At 36.4% G+C, this 23,069-nt stretch overlaps 1 protein-coding gene across 1 annotated transcript in view; it reads right to left on the bottom strand.

Moving 5' to 3' along the window:
• The window catches only part of PAS1 (FKBP-type peptidyl-prolyl cis-trans isomerase family protein), a 324,212-nt gene that overhangs the window by 8,964 nt on the left and 292,179 nt on the right, over window positions 1-23,069 (bottom strand). Inside the window, exons 16-17 of the mRNA XM_089825670.1 lie at window positions 21,923-21,991; window positions 21,530-21,607 (exon numbers count right to left, since the gene is read on the bottom strand). Coding sequence (XP_089681796.1) covers window positions 21,530-21,607; window positions 21,923-21,991 — 147 coding nt within the window. The remainder of the gene's footprint in view (window positions 1-21,529; window positions 21,608-21,922; window positions 21,992-23,069) is intronic.

The raw sequence follows: 23,069 nt of genomic DNA, 5'->3' as shown, positions 1-23,069 counted from the left end.
CAAGTGATTTACGGATTTAGAGAAAGTTTTTCAAAGATGGATCATACAAACAAGAATTTTGACTCAATCTCCTTGTTAGATGAATGCATATTCAAGTCAAGGTTGAATGCTTGACAAATGTTCAAGATTGAGAACAAAAATGCATGATAATAGCAACAAGAAAGACCAAATCAAACCTGCAAATTAATGTGTTTTGAATGAAGATGCAAACACTCCCAAAAACAGTGCCTAGGGCATAAACGTGGTTTCTAATGATGGAACGAGCTGCAACTGGAGAATTTTTTCGTAGATAGGCTTTCCAAACAGAAGCACAACTATTAAAACTTGCAATCTCCCATTGAAAATCTGTTTTTGCTCATAGTGTATCGTAGAAGGGTTGTTTAAACCAAAATGCAGGTCTTTTTCTATGTCTTGGGAGCATACAAATGCTCATAATGTAATGTTCCCCACGTGATGGCGTGCACTGAAGAGACTTGCGTCAAGTAGGGGTCACCTCCAAATGATTTTGCTCGCATATGACTGTAAGACAACAATGTCAGAAGGGTGAATAATGTGGTTGTTGGCATAGAGTGTGGTTGATTGCTTGTACGGTAACAAGTGTCGTATGGTTGGCAGCAACAACAAATGGTGTCACAAACCCTCACTGTACAACTGCCTAATTGTGTATGACATCAACAATAGGTTGCATGGCCTTGTGGCATACGACGACTCTGTCCTTCAGATGGTGCAAACATCCCATGCATATCCTTTGGATGGTGCAAACGTTTGTCCTATGGATGACACGAATGTCCAATGCGCCTTGGGATGGTGCAAATGTTTGTCTTTCAGATGACACGAATGTCCAATCCATGTCCTTGGGATGGTGCAAATGTCCAATGTGTATCCTTCAGAAGGTGCAAACATCCAATGCATTTTCGTTGGATGGTGCAAACATTTGTACTTTAGATAATGCAAACATCTAATGCATGTGCTTTGGATGGTGCAAACATCCAATGCATATCCTTCACATGGTATAAAACATCCAATACGTGTCCTTCAGATGGCACAAACATCCAATATGTGTCCTTTGTATAGGTATCCTTTGGATGGTGCAAATGTGCAATGCATATCCTTTGGATGATGCAAACATCTATCCTTCAGATGGCACAAATGTCCAATGTGTGTCCTCTAGATGACACAAATGTCTAATGCATGTCCTTCGAATGACACAAACACCTAGTGCATACGCACAATTTTGATAGTGTTATACCAATTTTCCAATTCCCACAACTTGTATGGTAGGTCGTACAATCTTTGACAAGCCTCTGAATCGCACTTTAGGATACAATAGCATGGCCAACGATGGAGTAAAAACAATGTGTAGGGTATAAATGTGGTTTTTAATGATGAAACAAGCTACAACTAGAGCATTTTTTGTCATAGATAGACTTTCCAAACAAAAGCACAATTGTCAAAACTTGCAATCTCCCATCAAAAATCTGTTTTTTTCGTTAGTTACCAAGTTTGAACCCTGCTGCCCAGAACTGGGTCTGGGTTCGCGCTCTGATTCATTGCAGGTCCGGACAAGGTCCTTATTTTGGACTATGGGTTCACTCAGGCTACGCGAACCTGGGCGAACCCACAATCCAAAATAAGGACCTTGCCTAGACCCACAGTAAAACCGATCGAACCCAGACGGACCCACGGTGAAACCAGGAGGACCTACGATGAACCCAAGAGGACCCACGAGTTTCTCATTTTTGTATATATAATGAATATATATTTAAATATATAAATATATATATATACTCACGAACCCACCAACGAACCCAAAAGGGAAAAAAAATTGCCCAAACCCACGAAGCCGAACTCGAATTTGTCCTCGAACCCGAATTGACAACTTAAGTTTTTGCTCAGTGTGTCGTAGAAGGGTTGTTAAACCAAAATGCAGGTCTTTTTCTATGTCGTGGGAGCATGCAAATCCTCATGATGTAATGTTCCCCACCTGATGGCGTGTATTGAAGACTTATGTCAAGTAGTGGTGACCTTCAAATGACTGTACTCACATATGACTATACAACAACAATGTCAGAAGGGAGAATGATGTGGTTGTTGGCCTACAATGTGGTTGATTGCTTGTATGGTAACAAGTGTCGTATGGTTAGCACAACAATAAATGGTGTCACAAACTCTCATTGTACAACTGCTTGATTGTATATGACATCAACAACAGGTTGTATGGCCCTTCGACATATGACGACTTTGTCCTTTTGATGTTGTAAACATCCCACGCATATCCTTTGGATGGTGCAAATGTTTGCCCTTTGGATCCACAAACGTCCAATGTACCTTGGGATGGCGCAAATGTTTGTCCTTCAGATGACGCGAACGTCTAATGCATATCCTTGGGATGACGCAAATGCTTGTCCTTCAGATGACGCGAACGTCTAATGTGTATCCTTCAAATGGTGCAAATGTCCAATGCGTATCCTTCAGATGGTGCAAATATCCAATGAGTATCCTTTAGATGATGCAAATGTCCAAGGCATATCCTTTGAATGACACAAACATCTATCCTTTTGAAGGCGCAAACATCCAATGTGTTTCCTTCGAATGGTGCAAACATCTATACTTCAGATAACACAAACATCTAATGGGTGTGCTTTGGATGGGGCAAATGTCCAATGTGTATCCTTCAAATGGTGCAAATGTTTGTACTTCAGATGGTGCAAAACATCCAAAATATGTCCTTCGGATGGCACAAACATCCAATAGGTTTCCTTTAGATGATGCAAACATCTGATACGTATCCTTCGGATGGTGTAAATGTCCAATGCATATCCTTTGGATGATGCAAGCATCTATACTTCAGATGGCACAAATGTCCAATGTGTCCTTGAGACGGCACAAACATTTGTCCTTTAAATGGTGCAAATGTCCAATGCATGTCCTTCAAATGATGCAAACACCTATTGCATATGCACAATTTTGATAGTGTTATACAACGTTCCAATTCCCACAACCCGTATGGTAGGTTGTACGGTCTTTGACAGGCCTCTGAATCACCCTAGAGGATACAACGGCATGGCCAATGATGGAGTTTGATAGTACCATTTCCTATTTATTTGATTTGTGTTATATGCCTTCAAATGATTAGGGAACACCAAGGATGAATTGCCAAATAACAATGACAATTATTGATTTTAGATAATGATGCACTTCAAAGTTTCTCTATCCAAAACAAAGCAAAACTAAATAGAATAGGATGAGGGATGTGTTGGTTCTTGTTTGTAAATGGATTTGTCTTTTTAATAAAATAAACGATTAAAATTCTTTATGCCCTATCTCCCAAGACAAACACAACTTTCCAACAGTTGAAGAATTATTGCTCTTTAATTCTTCTCTTAATTTTACTAAGGTTCAACTCCCTTATTAGATATTCAACAAAAACACTCTCTAATATGAATTACTTTTATCCAGAAAGCAATAAGGCATCCCGTCTATTCTTAGATAGGGGGAAAGATTAGATAAAAATGAATGAAATACTACGAACCACGCATATAACATTGGAAATACACAGTTTTTCATCAGCACATGCATTCAAGAGGAACAAAAATGAATCAACTAAAAATTCAGCATCTGTGCCATATTTGCATCTAGTAACAAAGAAAAGCTCCAGAATTCAAAATTGATTAAAAAATAAACAAAACCAAAAATAACTCAAGGCACAAAGTCTTCAAATGGTTTATGAAACTTCCATTCATCTAAAAATCATTCCATTTTTGTGTGTTACTAATGATTCAAAATGCTTGCACGAAGTTTAAAAACAAAAGAAATAAACTAATATTTTCAGTTTTGATATCAATCAAAAACTACCAACCCTTACTACTACTAAGTTTCATGCATAAATAGAGCCATGCCTGAGAATCTCCATCAAAGCTCGATTCTCAGACAGTTTTAAGAAAGTAGTTGAATAACCAATCCACAGGTACATAGACCCAAAACCTAACTACAAAGAGTTTATCTCAAAGCAATAAAATTTTAAAGCTAATCATCCTCTTGCTACTTGAGTGACTCCTCTTCATCCTCGTCATCTTCTCCGTTGATTGGTCCTTGTGCTAGTTTCCATCCCCTTAATGTGCTTATGAACTCGGACATTGCAGTTGTATTTGAACTCTTTATGCTTTGGAGCCAGTTCTTCCATGTGTCTTTATCCCATTTCATCTTAGTGACAATGTCAAGGTATTCAGGAAGTTGTCGGTTACACATGTCTATCATTGCTTCAACTTTGGCTACCTTTGTAAGATCAGATGTGGTAAGATCTGCACTATTGTTAATCAAGTTCAGATGTCCTTCATACTGCTTAATCAATGTCTCAATATCAAGGCCTCCTTCCTTGAACAAGGTAGAATTAGCTAGACTAATTGTCTGAAACTCATTTTTCACATTCTCTAGGGCAGCTTTGGACTCTTTCTCAAAAGATTGCATGCAAGAGATGGCTAAGCCATAATTTGACACTCTAAGCTATGTTTTTCCCTAGCACATGAATCAACCCCGCATCAACATGTTGTAATGGATTCTCTTCTAGGAACTTCTTTGAACCGTAATCCTCCACCTCTATCGAGTGACTATGGCTGACAACCGTTCAACCTCTGCTTTCCAGATCGTCACTTGAAGGCGAGATTCATTAAGCACAACCTCAGCCAGAGTGAAGATTTTATGTAAATCTCTCATGAGCTTAGCAACCAGGCTTACCACTTGATCAATCCAATTATAGACAACGGTCATGGCTTTTCCCTTTTTCAAATCATCCATCAATTGTTGATTCTCAGGCACGCTTGGTTCAAATGCGAGTCGTGATTGATCATTAGATGTTGAACTCTATCCTTTCAGTGAACTTATATACTCAACCATTGCACCTATCTCTACCTTCATCATTTTCTTCTCAATTCCATCTTTCTGAGATTGCAAAACAATCTGTTTTGTTCATGCTTCCACCCAATGCTCTTTAGTTTCACAATTGATCACTCCCAGGTCTGTGCGGGTAAATTCAAAGTTACTCAGATCAAGTTCATCAATACCTTCCTTGTGGCTATATGTAGCTACTTCAACTATACTTTTACCTGTCATGTTGTTGAACACTATCCTGGTTGTGCTCTTAGTTCTCTTAGGTTTTGGAGTCCTGGTAGTGTACTTGCTCACAATATCATCCACTGGAAAACAAACAAGTACCAAACTTCACTTTTTATTTACTGAAGCAACTAACCAATTTGGGGTGGAAGCAGTAGCTTTCTGAGGTTCATTGCTCTTGGCTAGGGTATTCATAACTTCAATCCTCTGAGGAGATGTGCCCACTGTCATCTGAACTTGTTGGCGGTTGTCAATGAGCTCACCAACCTGTTCTTTGTCAGGTTCATTGTCAACCTGAATAGCTTCATTAGATCCTGTTGGTGTTGACATTTCGGCTTTGCTCTTGGAACGGGTTTTGTGTACTGAGGAAGTATCAATACCCTTCACACTGCTAGCTCTTGAATATCTTCTACTTGCAAATTTAAAGGTAGCATTAGAAAATTTAGGAACATGCTTATTCTTTCTCATTTTTAGCCAGGAATTTGTTCTTTTGAAGACAACTTTTGTCCTTGCAACGATATTATCTTCCTCTTCGGAATCCCAGTTTATGACAACGTGTTTGGAAAGTAGGGACTCAACTGCTTGAGTATCAATGAGATTTGACTTATCTTCTTCAATTCATGAGATGTCCTTGTCCATATTCAATTGATATAGCTTAATTTGGGAAATGGTAAATCTGTAGGACTCTCTTTCCCAAACTTCCAGTCTATCTATACAAACTTCCGAAAAGTCCTCAACATAATGTGTAGGCACAAACTTTACATTGGTTTTGAACAAGCTATGAAATATCCCCTTACTATCAAAATCACACCTAGCATGGTAAAAGACAAAACAAAAGTTAACTAAGTCTAAACTTATACATATGGTATCTTCCATACTTCTACAGGTTAACTTGCCTAATTTAAGCGGGAAGATAATGTTTGAGGCTTCTTCAGAGGAAAACTTATTTATGATAGCAACTAGTTGACGACAAACTTCTGCTAAGATAAAACAATCAAAAGCATATTTGGGGAGTCGCATGGGTTCATCATCGAAGCCACCTATCCTTAAATAAGTAAACTTAGGATATTGAATGTATATGCTTTCATAGGATTGAACAAGTTTCTGAGATTCATGAGAGAATCTACGATGAGAACCCTTCATTTCAAAACATATCTTCCCAAAGAAAATATCGTGAACTTTCCTGAAATTTTCCATGGCTTTTTCTTTATGCAACACAAGGCAAGAATTGTATACAGTGATACCTTCGGTCCAGGGTTCATGTGGTAAATGTTGCAAATCTTGGGTACCAGCTAACATGTACATCAAATATGAAGACATATAAAAATCTTTCTTTAAGTTCAAAGTCCATTTCAACCAATTTCTCAAAGAGCTAGCAATTAACTCGGCCCAGTCCAAAAACTGCGACCCTTCCAACACTATCTGAATATAGAAATACATCCAATCTTCAAAAAGACTCACATCCAGAGAAACACATATCCTGTGTCACAAAACTATTATGTCATGAACTCGCGGGGACATATGATCCTTCTCAAGGGTTTCTAGCAACATGGAACCACCTTTGTAAAATGAAACAGTCCAGGTTCTTGCAATGGCATTCCTATAGACATCTGGAGTTGCTGAAAACTTCACCAAGGACGATGTAGGGGTCGTGTCGGCAAACTCTTGCTCTTCAAGATGGAACAAATTAGATACGGATTCTCTAACTAATACTTAACAACACACTTCCATCCTTTTTCAGAATATTATTGTTGGGTACATCATACATTTGGATACATTCTTGGATCAATTCCAGAAAAGGATAGGCAAGTGGGAAAGTAGAGGCCATAAGAAAATTGCAATCCAAGACTTCAGTGGAAAAGGGGTTCTGGAAGTCTTTCGCACTACCTCTTTGTTATTCCTTTTAAATTAATCCCTAGGAGGTTTGTATTCGATATGACGGGTGACTTATTATACAAACTACAAGTATTCGCAAACATATGCAGAGTGGACCTCATGACTTAGAACCTCGCTTTTTCGGAAAATAAAAGAAGTGCAGTCACTACCCTATTTATGAAAAGACGAAATGCAAGAATGGAAAATATGAAAGTTACCTAGTGAACAACAACTATGGCAACTATGAAAGCTGATTCTGTTTCTCGACTCCTACGACTAGTGTTTAAATTACCTAATGAAACTTATGCATCTTTTTGCAGGGAATGATTTACTTCATATAAACTTTGAGCCAAGTACAAGGCATTAATTATGAAATGAGCATAATAAATCCTTACATGCCGTCAAAAAGAGATGGGACGATTATGGCATTTGGCATTGATTACCAAGCAAGGAACCCAAATGATATTTGCTTTCACACGTGCCAAATCTTACTTTTAATCCACAAATCAATATCTCAACGTGATTATTAACAATGACCCCATCTCAAAAGATTAGCCATCCGTCACCTTTACATAAATGATTAGATTGTACACAAGTGTGTTAGTTCCAAAATGGCATTAAACAGTAGCACAACTTCTCCTTGAACTTCGCATCGCATCCAGCTAAGACCCAACAAAAAGTGTCGTGTGAGAATCACAAACAAGTTAAATTGAAGGAACAATTCAACTATTGAATTGGATACAATGGGTACAAAGAGGTTCGGGACTCCTTTGTACCATTCGAGAGCGGTACAAAGTGATTCAATATTACTTAAAGAAACTTTGAACCTTTTGGCTTGATGACAATAATATATTTGGCATTGAGGTTTCATGGGTCAAACTTGGTCAACAATAGGAAAAGAAAAAGATAAAAAGTACTCTTAGGATAAGGTCTATAAATGAGATACTGAAAATTGTTTATTGTTGTTCTGCATTTTGTCACCACAAAATGTTGGTAACAGAACGAAATTTTTTCAAGCTAGTTTTGTGTTTCTCTAAGCTTGAATTTTATATTCAATTGCTTAATGTTGATTGATTCATCCATTTCAATTTGTATATCAAATTGTTTTGCTGAAGGCTTTTGTCAAGTCTTTTTCGTTTTGCTTTTTGTCGAGCCTTTGCTTGATTTTTGAAGCCTTCATCATCCTTTTCTTTGCTTTTGAGTTTGCATTTGTTGGTTTTTGGTTTTGCTCATCTCATGCTTTTTATTTTTCCCTTCGATTTGGTCTAACCTAGAGCTCAATTAGAGTTGTCAATCAAGATATATACCCATTTTAGTGCCTCAAAAGTGGACCTTTTTGGTGCAACAACATGAATTAAAAATATGATGTTATATTTTTAATTTGACTTTCACTTTTTGATAATATAACTTATATTCACTTTTTGTTATGATTTTAAGTTACTTTAACGTTAAATTTTTAACTTAAAGTGACTATAGGGCACTTTATGTTATAATTTTAAGTTGAGTTACCTTTTAACTTTTCACTTAAAGTGACTATATAACTATATAGTTCCAGTTTAATTTATTATTTTTAAATCAAATGCTCATTTAAATCTTACTTTTTAAATAATACTTATATTTTTAAAATATGATAGATAAATATTGTTTATGACCCATTTAGTACCATTTTTATAAATTTAAGTGGATTAAATGACTTTAAGTTATCAAAAGTGGACATTTTACATGTCACTTCATATAAAGTTCATTTTGGTGGACCATTTTGATGTCAATACATCAAAAGGTTATCATAAGTGGACCTTTTTGATGCCATTGCATCAAGACTTAAATTTTCATGTCTTTATATCCAAAATGTGAGATGTAACTTAAAATGTGCATCCTCCTCCGAAAGGTGAGATATTGCTTGTATGCACATTTTAAAACATGTTTTTGACTACAAAAGGTCTGATTCGCTTGTATGCACATTTTAAAACATGCTATTTACTCCAAAAGGTCCGATTTTAAGCTAAAGCATGTTTTAATATGTGTCTTGGCCCCCAAAAAGTCTGATTTTTTGAAGAAATGCATGTCTTTGCCCTCCAAGAACCTGATTTTGATCATAAATGGAGATTTTCTTGATGGATTTGCATGGGATTTTTTCCACTGGAGGCGTTTTTACTTGGCAATGAGTTTTCTTGCATTCAAAATGGATTCAACAAGCTAAAAAAATCATTTTTCGAAGCTCAAAACCAGGGCACGTCTTTGAAGAAATCAACAAATAACTCCATTTTTTATCCATGTTTTTGCTCCATTCCAAATCGACTTGGCTTTATTTGGTGTTTGCATTGTATGTTTGTGCATGATTTAAGGTTTAGACACCAAATCGATTTTCTCATGCAGCATGGTGAAAAACATTTTTTTTGCTAAAAACATCCCAAGCACATGCATCTTAAAAACGTTGGATTTTGGAGCAATCTTAGAGCATGTTTTGGCATCTTTCAACAAATTTCCCTTGATTGCTGCCCTTTCCCATTCAAATTTGTAAAAGGTTGAAAAATTCAAACGTTTTTTGGATAATTTTTCAACATTGGAGCATCTTTCTCCTTCATTTTTGGCACTTAATCTTCATGTAAGTGGACTCTTTTTCTTGCTATTTAATTTGTGCTTATCTTGCTGACTTCATGCACGTAATTGCTTGATGATTGCCACTTGTTGAAATCTATGCCATGGAAAGTGCATTTTTCTTTTAAAAATGAAGAAATTGTTCATTTTCATGTTTTTGGTTCTTTCTCGAGTTCCGATTTCAAATTTGAGTATTGAAGTGTTTTGCATCTTGGCATGTTTGAGTTACTTTGGTAAAGGTAAGTTTTTCTTTGTATTTGTGTGTTTTGCGGTTGTTTGCTAGTTTTCTCCACTTTGGAGAAGTCACGAGTTCTTCATTAAGAACTACTTGTTGCCTCACTTCATGTAAAAGCATCATCACGTTCCACATTCCGTTTCCATGTCACAACACCTCATCTCTCATTCAACAAATGTGATTACATGTTTTCCATCTCATTCACCATCCGCACATGCATGTAATCCCATTTTCCATTTCCATTTTCACTCATCTCACTTTTCCCATTCATTTGCATGACACGATTACACAAAATGCCTTATGCGTAATTGCATTCAAAAGGTTCGATCTTGATTAAAAATCACTTTTTGACTTCCATGTAGTTTGACTTCATCTTTTCACCAAAAGTGACTATAAAACTCATTATCCCTCTTCCATTTTTCACTTCCATCCCTCCATATGCATTTGCATCTCCATGAGCAAATACATGTTTCAACATCTTTCCATGCTTTCCATTTCATCCTCTATTCGCACTTACATGTGAAGTGCATCCTCCATCTGCATTCGCATCTCATCTCACCTTTCATCTCCCAATACATGTTGCATTTACATGTATTCACTTTTCATGCAATAATGCTTTGAAAACCCTATGTCATGTTTGAAATCAGCAATATTCATTTTCACGCATTCACATGCATTCCACTTTGACACATTCTAATTTCACTTTGTTTCATTCCATCTTCCATTCTTCCACCTTCATAATACTTCATTCCACTTTCTATTCATTTTATTTTCATCCATTGCATATGCATATGACTTCTTTGAGATCATTTTGTTGAATCTACCAAGTCTCCATTTTGTTTCGAAACCTTTGTTGATCACAAATCAACTTGTATGGCAATTCCATCTGATGATGTATTTATGTTTTGGGATTTTTATGTTGCAGTACAAGCACAAGAAATGTCCTCACCATAAAAATCCAAAGGCAAAATGAAATATCAATATGATAAAGAATTGGCTCATGCAACTCCCTCATCAGTCATATTTATTCTAGTTAACGTGATGGATACGAAGATTGGTCATGTGGATGTGGCTGGTTTTGTACAAAGAGTTGAAACTCCAATTGGCCATGAAATGAAGCGTATCAAAAGAAGCAACATTCATTTGGTGTCTACTTTCCCTATGACTGCTATAGAATCTGATTTCATTGTCGAATGTGCACAATGTTTTACTCCAAAAATAAAGACTATCAAAGACGCTGACGGAAAGGTTGTCATTAGCCTTGATCCTAAGGTCATTGAACAAATCTTCAAGGTTCCACATAAAGCAAAACATGCAGATTTGACCAAGGAATCATCTTTGGCATGCAGGAATGGGCAGAAAGGTGATTATTAGAAGTATGTCAACCTATAATGGTTAGACAATAAAAGAAACATCTCTAGATGACCAAAGACTGTTGTCCGGTCTAATTTCAAACAAGAATATAAGGATCTCATCATCCTTCTCAGCAGAATATGTGGCCTTAAAGATTCTATTGATTTCAAGCCATGGATGTATAAGTTCATGTTTCAAATCATGGAGACTAAAAAACACATCTTTTGGGGAGATTTCATTAGCACTACACTTTGCCAGTAGATACTTAATGTGGGAACTTCAATACCCTTCTACATGAACTCTTACCTTGTTTACATTGCTGCTGTCATGGGATCTTTCTCTGGTCTTTCAACCAAAGGAGATCGTCTTTAGGTTCCTATTTGGGATTACTATGACCAAATCACATTGGCAAAATAGTAAATTCCATTACAAAAGAGTTTAAGATGCCTTCTTTGGGCATTTTTGGTTCTTGTTCAATAAACAGTTATCTGTCAAAGGAGTATTTGATGTGGCATGGGAGAAGGTGAAACAATACGGCTGTATTTTCATTCAGTTTTCAACTTTCACATACTTGAGAGATGGATATCTCAAAGGCGAGCTGTATACCTTACCTAGGTATGCTACAGATCGAATCATCTTAATGGAGCTAGCTAGACAACTCATGGATGTGCAAAGTGATCAGCATGCTATGCATAGGCCTGGTTTTGGTATTACCTCAGCTAAACCTTTGTCTATTGGCAACTATTCAATCATTTATGTACCTAAAGCGAAAAACATGGAAGCAGAATTGTAGTTGATCACCTTGAAAAAGTTCAAAGCTAGATTTGACTTTGACTACCGAGAGATGAACTGTCAAATGGAAAGAGCTTACACTCATGTTCATCGCATTGAGGACATCTGGATTGTTATGAGGGCAGAGCTTGACATCATGAAGATGGACTACTACAAATTAACCTTGCAGCAGATAATCAGTTTTAACATGTTGGAGATCCTTACAGATTTCCAAATTGAAGATGTTGGTGACATCCTTGATCTGGAATTTTATCAAGCCGGTTTTGATAAAAAGTGCTCTTTTCCTATCTAATGGAAACAAAAGGAAGGTACGTCTATCATGGACAGATTTCAATCTTTTTTGGTAAACACCAATAAATTGTTGAAAAGTAAAGACCTTAAAAGAGTAAATCCTAAGATGGGTTTGGATTGTGGAAGCTTTTGTCCTCCTGGTAGGAAGTCACAGCTGGAGATCCCAGGGAAAGATGGTGCCTCATCTTCTGATGCTAAGGGTTTCCTCAAATTCAAATTGAAGGGTGGAAAGGGAGTGAAATCATCTCAAATCTCTAAACCAATTCAAGAATCCAAAGAAGAATTGGAGACAAAATCTAATAAAAAAGATTTAGATGAAGAAGGGGAAATAATGATCATATCTCCTCCAAAGTCTACACAAGCTTGTGCATCTTCTATATATGAAGAGCCTTTTCTGCATGAAGTTGATGATGATGTGGATTCATTCTCTACTATTTTCACTCCTTCCATTCCAATCTTGGAAGTCAACACAATGGCTCTTCTTATTTCTTCTGCTGCTCCTCGCATTCCTACAAATAAACAATATGAACATTTAGCTGATGTGTTTGAGGATTTTCCAACTCTTACAAGTGGTCAACTTTCCCAACTTGATACATCTTTAACATGGTTTGAGCTTTTCATGACAGAATCTTCTCAACATGTTCCTATGCCTTCAGTTGTGTAGACTGAATCTTGTTCTATTACAATGGAAATACAATTAGGATCAATGCCACTTGTCTCCACTATACTTGCTTCTCCGAATGAGGGTTTCAGCCTTCTTGCATGGTTAAGCAAAATAACAACAAAGAGAAGAAAAGTGGTTGTTCCTTTGGATAATCTTCCTGTTAAGAAGACCAAATCCAAATCTTTGAAAGATAAGATTGTTTCAAGGATTTTGGTTGATTCCAATAAAACCAAATTTGTTGAAGTTGTTGAGCCCTTGGTAGACAAACCTGTTGAGAAACTTACTCGTTCTGATTACAAGTTTACTAAGGTTGAAATCAGAAACCAATCACATTTAAGTTGTTTGCAAGATGCTCAAGATGCATTGGCTAATGTATCAAAAAGAAATCATGAACTAGGGAAAAGAAAAATCAACTGAAATAGGAGGTCTCTCGCCTGAATGAGGTCATTCAGCAACAATCTTCTCATAATGTTGTTGTTATGTCTCAAACATCTAAGGAGAGAAAGCTGATTAAAGCCGCGCCGAGTCTTGGATATAGGAAATCATTTTTGAAGGAGTTCGAGCCATCACAGAGACATTTGTAGTTTTTAGGCGCATCAAAGAGATGAATGAAATGGAGCGAAACTTAATTTTTTCTTTGACTCAAGAAGCGGATAACTTGAAAGAAATCCTTAACGATTGGGATGAAATGGTAAGATATTATCTGGATGCCTTAGTCTCATGCGACGTTCCTCTGTCATGTGAAATGTTCTTCAGATATCAAGGTCTCATTGGTTACAAAGAGGAAACGTTAAGGAAGCTGATCACAAAGTTGTAGGTAGCCTTTGGAGATTGTCAAGCATTTGAAGCAAGTGTTACATGTGATTTGGAACAGATGGGATGCCATGTTATTGATAAATCTAGTAATCTTATTGCAGTAGAAAGAGTAAATTCAGAATATACAATCAAGATCAATCCTGGTGTAGATTCCGAAGACTTTGGTTCACACACAATGAACAAGTTTGTCTTGTATAAATCCTCGATGAAACACTTATTAGATACTATGGCAGAAAATTCGAAAGTTGTACAAATAGCATATGCAAATGAAGTGAGAATAAAAGTCATATCGAAGACCATGAAAATTGTTGATCTTCCCACAGTGCGTGACATAATTGTCAAATTCAAGGCACTAAGAAACAATCTTTGAAATTGTTGTTTTTGTTTTTATTTTATGTTAGTAGTTGTAAAACAATGGATTGCATGAAAAATGTAATTACATGTAATGTGAATTATATGTATGTAAAAAGATGTAATGCGAGTTGCATGTGCAGTTGCATGTAACCCTTTATTTTCTCTTGTAGTTAGACTAAGTCAAAGTTGGTTGAGTTGCTCCCACTTTTTTCTCCATCTTTTTCTCAACTCTTGTGCCTATATGAAGTAGTGCCCCCTCATTGAGGGCTTTGCAGAAACTGTGCCAGCAAAACTTTGTTTGTGTAAGCACTATTTTGAGAGAAAGTGAATACAAAGGAGCATTTGAGACTTATCTTTGATTAAGTGAGAGTGTTATTTGTGTGAGTTGTAAGCTTTGTCTATAATTCATCCAAGTTATCTTTGATTCATGTTATCTTGTGTTATTAGTAACTGTATCTTGTGAATTGAATAGAAAATAGTTAAGAAGCAATTGGAGCCAAAATTTTGACTAGGAGCAATTGTGGAAGTGTATAGCTAGAAGCTTTGTCTGTAGCTTATATTTTCTTCTTAATTCGCAAAATAGTTATTTTTAATTTTAGGAATCTTTGTGCCCTAATTGTAAAACTTTTTCATATAGAAGTATGACCGGGCTTGGAGCCAAACTGGTACATTTTCAACTAGACTTTGAGTTAGTGAGGGTTTATCGGTATCACTGTTTCCAACTCTTGATAGAAGTGTAGTTAGAGATTTACCCTGCCCATTACTCGCTCCACGAGTAAGTGGATTCTTTCTTGAAAGATAAGAAAGGATATTGGTAACACCCATTTTATAAAATCTCTCAACTTCTTGCTTACCTTGAGTTGATCCAAGGAATGGTGAGAAGGGAGAGCCTTCCCCTTAAGGTAGGAGCAACTCTGTCTCACACATTGTGGTTGGTCATCCTATTTTGCGACTGGATTTTTGACCCAAAACTATTGGTTGCAAAATATCCACCCACCAGTTTTTTGGTGACTCCGCTAGGGATCAAATGCATTCAGAAGCATCTTTATTTCATTTGAAGTTTAGTTCCTTATTTTGATTGGCATTACTGGTTATCGCATTGGCAAGTTTTGAGCATGTGTATTCTCGAAGAAAGAAGGGCGATAGTTCTTTAGGTTCTACTGGATCATTTTGGGCATAACAGGCTCATTTTGATTTACTTACCAAAATTCCCTCTCTTGTACTACAAGTTATCCTCCTAAAAGGAAGACTCCTGTGCCTAGTGAAGATTCCCAGTTTTTCCTTAAACCCCTTCTGTCTGTTACACAATTACACTTTGCTACTCCTAACCTTCCAGTCATCAATATGGCTACTCGTCTATAGGGAGCAGCATTTGGTCCATTAAATCTTGCAGCACCAATGCATGCATTACCTCAAAGTTCTTGTAAGAATTTTCCCAAATTCTATGGAGACGGTAAGCAACACCCAGATGACCACATTAAAGCCTTCTATATTGCTATAGGAATCTTTGGTGGTGAACATGAAGATATATCTGTAAGGTTTTTTATTGAGACTTTACAAGGTATAGCAGCTGATTGGTTCTATAAGTTGAAACCTAATTCCATCACAGATTGGGCATCTCTACATGCTAAGGTCCTTGAAAGATTCAAGCCTGCAAAAGATGAGCATGCTCTCCTAGCACAACTCACGTAGATGAAGGAGGCAAATGATGGAATGCGAGAATTTATTGCTAAGTTCAATAAATTACCTAATAGAATTCCTATTGCTTCTCAGCCCACTGCCACGAATTTGAAATGTTTCTTCATAAACACTCAACTTCTTGAAGTCAGCTTTTTACTAAGAAGTGTTGCTCCTGCAACATTGGCTCTCACACAATCTTTGGCAACTGAGATTTAAGATGATCTGATACTTGTGGGAAAGATTTGCAAAGATGCCAACCGATTCAAGAACGATTCCTTCCTGGAATCTTCTTCATCGGGTACATCTGATTCACTAGTTCAGAAGCTGGCAAATGAACTTCTTGCTTTCGAGAAGCAAATATCTCAAGGTTCATATGCAGCACCATATAAGGATATTCCAAGGCGACCTTATCCTAATGCTACAAATAATTATACAGCCAAGAATCAGAATAAGCTTCGTCCTTCGGAGAGGCTTGCACTAGAAACACCACAAAGTAACATAGCTATTGGTTACTTCAAGCTGATCCCATGAATGATAATCAAGATGAATATCCTTCTGAGGATAATGCTGCTCTATATTATGATTATCCTCAAACAGCTAGCGAATCTACTATTGGTTATGTACAGTACAAAGATGAAGATCATGAAATTGATTTTGCACATGCTTATGCGGTGATGACGCACTCACAAACTAAGTTGGCTCAACAACAAGAGGAGGCTGAAAAGAAGTTGCACGTTCCTCAAATGCCTGTCACCATTACAAAGAAAGGAACACCATTACCCAACCTACCTAATGATCTAGCTAAAAATCAAGTAAGTGCTGATCAAACTACTCTTGCATCTAATGTTTCGAAGTCTAGTATGCCTAATACTAGTGCTAAAACTTAGGCTGAAAATTTCAATTCTTCCCTAGCAAATCCTTTTCAAGCTTTTGATATCATAGATCATGTTAAGAAGACTAAAATTCAAATGTCTGAGGTAGAATACCTACAAGCTTATCTAGATCAGCTGGATAGACTTGCTAAATTTGTCAAAGAATCCCAGCCTACCCAAACTCATTTGATTACTCCTAAACTTAAGAATATGCCAAATAACTTAGTAACCATTCCATCCTCAGTTCTAGGAAAGATTGGGCCTTTCTATCTTTCTCTTTTGATCAATGGTTTCAAGTTAAGCAATTGCATTATAGATTCTAGTGCCTCTGATAATATCATGCCTGCCAAGGTTGCAGATGCATTAGGTTTGAATTTAACTAAGTCTTTTGGTAGCTGTTATTCTATGGAGAACAAACAAGTGCCTTTGAAAGGGAAAATCAAAGATGCTCGATTTGCCTTTGCATCTTTCCTAGACAAAATGATCAAAATGATGGTCTTAGTTGCTGATGTACCAGCCTCCTATGGCATGTTACTTGGTCCCAATTTTTGCAAGGATGTAGGAGGAGAACTCAATATGGATATGATTGAAGGTAGAATCCTTGTTAAAGGTGTTATGCAGAAATTGTATCCTGAAAGACAGACAAAGTATGTGGTAGTCAAGTCCAATGATCCACATGCCCAAATTCTTTTTGAATCAGCAGGGATGGGTAATTACTACCTACATGCTGATGAATTGTCCGGATTTGCCAAAGATTGGACAGATTCTGAAAGTTCATCATTACTATTAGATATTGAAAGATTTTTTGATGCCATAGAGGAAGATGTCGTTCCTAAGGAAAAAGCTATTGTTGAAGATGATCCTATGGATTGTTTTAAAGATGAAGAAATGCATTCTGAAGGTGATTCCACTAATTCTCTTGAAGGAAGAATTATTATGAACGATTCTGGTGCAAGTACACGTAGCTCTATTATTGTTTGGGTTATGGAATTTGATGGAAGTTGTGCTTCTATGGGATATGGTGCTGGAGTTATGTTCATATCTCCCGATGGTGAATTCTTCCCTTTTTCTTACAAGTTGCAGTTTCCTAACACCAATAACACGGCTGAATATGAAGCCTTGATATTGGGACTGAACATGGCACAAGCTAGAGGAATTCAGAACTTGCATGTTAAAGGAGATGTTGAGTTGGTAGTGTGTCAAGTCAAGGGACAATATCAAGAAAGAAATGATCAACTTAGGCATTACCATGATTTAGCTTGGGATTATATTAAGCTATTTGATGCTTTCAATATTTCAGCGATCCCTAGAGAATTAAATGATAGAGCTGAAGCACTTGCTGTTTCAGCCACTCTGCTACTTCCACTTCAAGATTTTGAAGAGAATATTTATGTAATTTTTATTTAAATTACTTCTTTAAATGGACTGAAATCATTTTGAATAAAAACATTATAAAATTGATCCCTATCTTTCAAAGTCTCGATAATATATTTGATCTTCGGTCAAGCATCTAATATCCATTATTATGTGTTTATTTTAATGATGTCTCCGATTGTGAATATAGTCTATGTATGTCGTTTTGGACGTCAAAGCTTATATTATTAATCTTTCTGGATTCTACGAAGTGCAATCGCTTTCTACCCTTCTTCATACTTCAAAATTGTTTGTGGGAAGCTCGCAACATCATACTTTGAACCCACGTCACTTTATCTGTTCTTTGTACTTTGGCAGCACATGTTTATACGGCTTGGCTTCCTGTTAATGTTTTTGCAGACTTCATACCGCAAATGTTTGTGCATATTCCTCACCAAAAACTCATCGCTTATTTTCCTTTGAGGGACTATGGTATTATTGAAGATATTAAAGAAATAATAGGAATTCTAAGCAAATAATTTCTTTCCTTGAAATGTTTATATGGAATAATATTTATCTTGTCTCCAGGCTTAGTCTCCCATCCTTCAATGTTATTGGTTTTTTTGTAGAGCACATGTTGATATATCACAAGTTTACCACTTGACATTCATTGTTGCCTTCATATGCATAGGTGTTGTAATGTTATAGTAATCAAGCCAGGCTTAGGATCATGAGAGAAATTTGTCACCGCAGACTTCACCAGGCACTTTGTTGACCTTGTCGAAGAATAGACACCACACTCAAACAAATTTATCTTTGCTATTTGTGATTGTGCTTGTTTGTTCCAAGCTTGTGGTGCTCGGCAATCCTTTCCATGAATCATTCCATCTTGCTCATGTTTCTCTATGGTTTCCAGAAATTTCTGCAGCATCATTCCCATAGTTGACTTGGATGTAAAACTTTACAACATGTTGTTTGTCCACAAGCGTCTTTAGGAATTTCAAAATGACGATGAAAGATTATTGGGGTGTTTCTAGAGATGGTTCATTCTTCCTTTCATTTTATTTTATTTTATATTTTGAAGTGTCATTTCATTATATGATCTTTAGGCTACTATGACTGCCATTAGTAACTATGACTTCGCATCTTAACTTATGTTCTAATAATCTTGTAGATATCTTCCTCCTTGAATGAAGGCACTCTCATCTTTTCCCAACCACTGATATCTTGGAACTGACATTATACGATCTCTATTCATTGTCACTGTCTTTATTTGACTTTTCTGAATCCAATAATTTTGATAGCAAGCATTCTATTCTGAGGTATTCTTTTTATCATAGATAATAAGTTGGAGCAATCCTGTGAGATTCTTGATATCAAACATTTTTGGATATGAACTAGCTTCCCTTTTTACATCCTTGTGATCATGCCTTTTAATGTATTGAAGCATATTGTTTGGATATAAGTAGCGGGTATTCTCCCTTTGACATAGTTTTTGGGACTTTAAATTTTACCAAATTTTAGAGTCCCATTAGGATGAATGCCACCGAAACTACTTTAGCCAAATAGGGAAATCTTTCACTTTAGAAATAGTGAAATAGAGCAGAACTCCAACTAGAATTCGTAGTACAATACAATTAAGTGGCATGAGAAATAGATTCTATACAAGGGAAACTCCTCAAGGTCCACAATAAGTGTCAATACAACAACTCTTACACCTATGACAAAATAAAATGGACTGAGATATACATAAAATCAATCGAGAACTCAAATACAAATATTTTTTATTTTTATTAATTTAGGCGCACATATTTATTGATTAAAGTAAATTAATTAAAGGGTTTTTTATTAAATTGTTTAAATTTTGGAACCAATTAATTAATTAACTTAATTAAGTTATTACATTAAAAATTTGGGAACAAATCCTTGCCACCCAAAAATTGCTTGCCCTGAAGCAACTTGTCCTCAAACCAATGCCATTACCTCCAGGGTCTCAAACCAACCTTACAGACGAGAGGAGTGAAATGCCATCAAACTTCCACTGCACCATATTTATTATCAAACTTTCGTTCCGACACTTTGATCTAAACATTGCTATGAAACTTCTGCTATGATACATTGTCATATCCATAGTCACCAGGATCCCATAAAAGCCAAACATAAGCACATCAACAGTCAGACCCAAAGCCTTCATTCTATTATACTCAACATTGTGCATGTTGATATGGTTGTTTCTACAAGGAAGTCCTTCACATGAAAATGTAGTCAGGAGGGATTCATGCCCATTATTTCAACAAGGAAGTCCTTCACATGAAAATGTAGTTAGGAAGGATTCATGCCCAGCTAGAGGGAAAGCACCAAAACTGCATAATTGGGAAGGGCAAGCACCAAAACCAAACAACTGCAAACATCCATCTGTAGAGTCAGTATTTTTGCTGACTCTTGGAAGACGTGTTCTAGAATGAAGATTTTGTTTATTTGAGTCGAGATCATTATCCGTGCTCTCTTGTTGACTATCCCTAACACGACTTGCACATTGCCACCTCTGAAACTCCACCTCAACGCTGGTAAACAGTTGCTCACTAATTTCTTTCTAGTCTGTTGATATCTCTTATCCTTGAATGGTGTCCCATTCCAGAAACTCCATCTATTCATAACAATATGCTCTGTCACAGGCCTGAATGTTGTCGTACAATGTCACTGACAAATCGTACAGAAGGAAAACTAATCGTAAGTGGTTGGATGATAGTCTGTACGGTGTGAAAGAATTGATTGTATACATTGACAGGAGGGGTTATACAGTAGCAGAGATCTGATGATCATTGGGAATAATGATGATGTCTTGGTTGTATGGTATAAGTAGGAAACCTCTCAATGTGGGCACACACCTCTGAACAGGGACACAACACATCTTCAGGCAAGACACACCTCTAAATGTGGCCATAGATGCGAATAAGAAACGCAGACAAAAACACACATACAAGCACGAACGTAGACACGGATGTGGTCGCAAACACAGACATCAGCACTGATGTTGAAGCAATGCAGACAAAGGCACGAATGCAGATCCTAGGTATATTAAATCCATCTTAGGTTTTAATTTTCAATTTAATTACTTTACTAAGGTCATAAACAGGCCTAATATTCTGAAAATGAGCATAACTAAGATAGTCCTCTAAAATTCACATTTTCTGGATGAGACTTATGCGGAAATTGTTCTAAAGAACTCTAGGAAACTAAGAAGGATTTGTAGGCATCTCATAGAAAGTCTACAACAATGATATTTCTTACTTGAACCTCTTCAATATTGAGATCATTTCTGGAACAGCCTAACAAGGCATTATTTTAGTTTGTTATTCATAGGAGATATAACTTACCACTGCAGAGCTTGCTTAGTGGTAATTGGATGTGAAATTACTGGTCATTGTTTGTTATATTGATTACGATATGGTTTTAACACTATCCAATAAGACAAACACATCTGAAATTCATATTATGATTAGAAACACCAACAACCTTTATCTAAATGTAGCATACCTTATTGCATGATTCTAAAGCTTTTTTGTATTCACCGATCTTCTGATAACATGCTGCTACATTTAAATGCAGGGAACTCTGCACAGAAAAATAAAAATCAATTCACTATTATACTGTAATCTGGCTTCTTCTAAATAGCAGTCCCATCATCCATTATTAAATTTTAAATGCAATGAGCTTTGAATGAGAAAATGGATCCACAAAATACTACTCCTTCAAAGCAGCACGGAATACTGCCAAAATCTTCTTGAGGCATTAACAAGGAAATCTTATTCAACTCATTAACAAGAAAAACTAATGTATTGCCACCAGAAACCATAATGTAAGCCACAGATATCGTGGATTGATGCTGAGCTCTAAAGAAAAGTAGTATTGATATTAAAATCCTGTTACCCTCGTTTGAACAAATATTTTCCCTTCGTCATTATCTTGTGGATTCACATGGTTGAAGTCCTTCAGCACCTGCAGAAACCATGGAAACTTTATAGCCTTAATTTATCCAACTATCAAAACTTTCATCTTTATGACATCTTCCACATGGTGAATGAATCTACAGTAACAATAAAAGGAGAAACAAAAATTGCAGAATAATGCCTAGAGGAACAATATAGTACAGAAATGTAAAAATATATTGAATAAATTGACTCAAATGAATCAATATTTATGAATAACTTATAACCCCTAAGCAAGTTTTTGTGAGCATAATAATAATGATTACATGAATAGGCAATGGAAGGATATCCATTAGTAAACAGCACAAATGATGACAGCAGCTGTAATGTCCTCATTCTCAAGTTATCTTCTAGTTCAGCTGGTGTTGGCTTTCTAAGTTGGTGTGAGCATACTATTGAATTGGAGGAATGTTCAAATGTTGTCAACACTAGTGCTTATAAGTACCCATGACAATTAAGGAAGACATTGAGAAACTCATTAAGGAGTTACTAGGTATAGGACGCAGTAGAACTAGTTCAAGTCATTCTGATTCTTCAGATTGCGTGAAGGACAAAACCATGAGGATGTGTATAGACTACCATCCGTAGAACTAGAATTCAATTAAAATAAAATACCTTATACCCAGATTTAATCAATTAGTAGATGAGGTGCATAGTGTAGTGGTTCTCAAAGACTGACATTAGAGCAAGGCATCATTAGATCAAAGTAAGGAGTTAGACATTCACAAGACAAAAATTCAATATTACTATGAGCTCTATGAATTTCTAGTAATGCCATTTGGGTTAACCAACACCCCCACCACATTTCATTTTAGTGTTGTATGATCCATATCTTTAACAAATAGTTGTGTGAATTTCTTTACGTGTTCATTGATGATATTCTTACATATAGCAGAATGTGGGAAAAACATTTGAAACATCTGGAAGAGGTATTGGACATCATGGAGGCACAATCTTTGCATGCTAAGGCTTTAAACATGTTCATGAAACCTTACAAACAGGCAAATAAGTCTGGTAACTAAACACTTGGAACCAAAAGACAAATGAAGAAATGATGAATTAGAAAACATTGAGGAGATCTACAACTT

This window comes from Cupressus sempervirens, chromosome 4 (assembly GCF_028749045.1).
Source record: "Cupressus sempervirens isolate cs-2001-9-10 chromosome 4, ASM2874904v1, whole genome shotgun sequence".
NCBI classification, from domain to species: Eukaryota; Viridiplantae; Streptophyta; class Pinopsida; order Cupressales; family Cupressaceae; genus Cupressus; species Cupressus sempervirens.
The sequence above is the reverse complement of the archived record's forward strand: the minus strand, read 5'-3'. Positions and strand labels throughout refer to the sequence as shown.